This window comes from Mya arenaria, chromosome 5, assembly GCF_026914265.1.
Source record: "Mya arenaria isolate MELC-2E11 chromosome 5, ASM2691426v1".
NCBI lineage: Eukaryota > Metazoa > Mollusca > Bivalvia > Myida > Myidae > Mya > Mya arenaria.
The window spans coordinates 76799409-76802718 of record NC_069126.1 but is presented as its reverse complement, the minus strand read 5'-3'; the positions used below and the strand labels follow the sequence as shown (position 1 = coordinate 76802718).

General features: G+C 31.2%; 1 protein-coding gene across 1 annotated transcript in view; it reads right to left on the bottom strand.

Moving 5' to 3' along the window:
* Nucleotides 1–1625: 1625 nt before the first annotated feature.
* Nucleotides 1626–3310, bottom strand: part of LOC128235976 (uncharacterized) — a 43595-nt gene continuing 41910 nt past the window's right edge. The window contains exons 13-15 of the mRNA XM_052950759.1: nt 3136–3216; nt 2184–2345; nt 1626–1728 (exon numbers count right to left, since the gene is read on the bottom strand). Coding sequence (XP_052806719.1) covers nt 1626–1728; nt 2184–2345; nt 3136–3216 — 346 coding nt within the window. The remainder of the gene's footprint in view (nt 1729–2183; nt 2346–3135; nt 3217–3310) is intronic.

Below are 3310 nucleotides of genomic sequence, written 5' to 3'. Positions count from 1 at the left end.
TGATCTACAACATAAATATTATACTTTATAGTAACATCAACTGTTCTTATGTTGAGAGTTTTGGTTGCGAATGTTTGCAATTTTGACAAGAAGTTAAAATGAGTTTATTATGTGAACATTCAAATCTGTATTGTGAAATACAAAATGAAGTGCAGAATTAGTGCATTTTATGGTCGGTACATACAGAGTGTTAAAGCGTTACTGTCAGTGTACTGTATGGACAGTATATTAAGTGCGAAAAGGTAACTGCAAGAGCATTGCAAATTGACTTACAGTTATTAGTTGTTACCCCTGATGTGTATTTGTATTTACTTTATGCCCGTAGATTTCAGCCAATTTTAAGCAAATGAACATAATCTGACCCATTGTTGAGCAAATAATTTCAACACCCTTGCCCCAATTTCTCGAAACCTCTTAGGCTTTAGTCGCTTATTTTGATTAGCCAATATACATACTGAAAATGGATTTTGATGAATGAAAATTCGTTTATTCTGATAATTTTATAGATTATTCCTACATAATATCTAAAATATATTCCAGAAGTAAATATAACACATTTCATTGAACAACAAAAATATTGAGATTAGCTTAATCCTGTTATAAGGGACTTAAGAACTTTCGAGAAATTGGGGCCAGCGCTTTCGTACTTTGCTTCTCGATCAGTGTGTGTGTGTGTGTGTGTGTGTGTGTGTGTGTGTGTGTGGTTTTATCTATTCCGAAGTAAAACAGGATCTTAGTAAATAGCTAACAACAACAAAGACAGAATAAATACATGTGAAGTATGAAAACCCATGCCTTAAGTATTGTATTTCGATAATTGTAAAACTGCAAACCCCTTTTCTTGTGACTAACAGGAATCTATTTTATTTAAATGAAAGTATAACTTGTCAATATTTAACTGCATCATACTCAATAACATAGCTGTAGTAAATATATTCATAGTATGTCTGGTAAATGCTATATGCATTATATTTCAATTAGACTGTAATTACGTAAGACTATCTTACACGTGTAGTATGAGTAGATGACCACTCACCAAATAATATATCTACCAATAACCGATATTGTTCAGACCAGATATCACAAAACAAATACAATTGTATGACACAAACATTCTTTCCTTGTATCTCGTTGAGTGTCCATCTGTTGCCCTTTGATCAGGACTGCAAATCATAGCCCTTAAGTCTCATGGTATTCAAATAAATAAATTATTTTGTAAATGTACTTCTTTTATCTTCTATGCACAAATTAAAAAAAATCTAATTATCTTAATGTATATCTAATATGCGTTGTTGATGTTTGTTATGGACTTCACTTAAAAGATTTCGACAAGGTACGATAACCAAACAGTTCATCCGTCATCATTCAAAAAGAACCATTTAAGTATCTTGACAGAGAGATATTGACAAAGAATATCACCTGCTGATTATTCATGGCTTCGAACTCATTTTTTTATTATTTCTCCAGATTTCGTAGTAGACGTGGCCTTTATAAGTTTGAGAGTTAAACAATGTTACAATCAAAGTGTATGGATTTAGAAATTTACGTAAAGTACGATTTTGGAGAACAAAAATATATTTTCTTTAACATGTTCGAGAAAACGTTACAGTTTAACAACCGATAGCTTACCTGTCAAGCTCTTGGCTGTGGGATGGGTCACTGGATTCCTCTCCGGTCCCTATTGTGGGCATTTCAGATAAGGCGCTAGATCGAGGATGCCTTGTTTTGCTTCAATAATTGAATATAAAAGGTAAATATAAGTAAATCATATCAAAAGGAGTTCAACATGTCAACATAAGAAATATATGAATTATTTTAAACAGTATACGAAACATGCCCCTACCGTAAAATAGTATAAATTACACAAAGTATCGAGTAACAACCTTCAAATAACTTTGAAGTTGAAACCTTTTCTTTTATTTGTTATTAAACGTTGGAAATTAAAGCTTGTTTATATATGGTTTGATGTTCAAGATAATTGCCGTTCCTTTTGTTATTATTTTAATGAATTATTAATTCTACTTATGAACGATTTATAATAGGACTTGTAACAAAACAAAACATATGATAAATGGTTTTATGTATAGAGAATTCTTGTTTGTTTCGATTTACGGTCGTTATACTTTGCACCAATTGAGCATTAAAAGCTGTAGTTCATTGTATTTGTATAATATAAAACTTACAGCATTTGCCTTTTGTTTGGCATATCTACATCCCCCTGCACTGGGAAATGAACTGTTTGCATCATTTGCAATTTAGAAGATGAAGTTATTTCCTCTGGATGTTTGCTGATACTTAAATGGTCTGTATGTTCCGGCACTTCTTCGTCAGAATGCTGTTTTGGTCTACAACATACATATTATAACTTATATTTAATATCAACTACATGTATTCTTGTGTTGAGAGTTTAGGTTGTGAATTATTGCAACTTTGACAAGAGGTTAACATGAGTTTATTAGGTTAACATTCAAATCTGGATTGGAAAAAACAAACACAAATGCAAAATAATTGTTTCAAAATATTTACTTCATGAACGTAGATTTCATCAAATATTAAGCAAATAAACATAATCTAACCTATTGTTGAGCACATAATTTAAACACCCAGTGCGTTCGTACTATGTATCTCGATCAGTGTGTGAGTGTGTGTGGCTTTATTTATTCCGAAATTCAACAGGATCGTAATTAATAGCAAACAAAAAATTGACGCAATCAATACATGTGTATGTACACCAATGTATTTACTTATTGCTTCTCAATGAATGTAAAACTGCAAGCCCATTTTTCTCGTGCCTAAACAGGAATCTATTGTATTTAAATAGAAGTATATCTTGTCAATATGTAACTTGATATACTCAATAAAAAAGCTCAAATAAATATAAACATAATGTGTCTGGTAAATGCTTTATGCCATATATACATCAATTATAGTGTATTTTCGTAAGACTGTCTTAAATCATCAGACAACTTAAGATATTTCGACAATATTATGCAATAATTTCGTTCAACTGTCACCTTTTATTAATACACCAAAACAATACTCTCTTTGAAATTTAGCATTTAAATTCAATCATTTCAAAATATATTCTCTTATTAGTTTACTGATCATGATACATTATTTATTGACAAGGCACACCTCCTGCTGATTGTTCTCGGCTTCCCACTCAATTCCTTGATCGTTTCTCCTGATTTCGATGCAGGCATTGTCTTGCTTAACCTGTAAGTGAACAAATATTTATATTTTTCTTGCCGTTTTGTAAATGAATATGAGATCTTTTTGGTGATTCTGTTTCATTCAAAACTCATTTGGA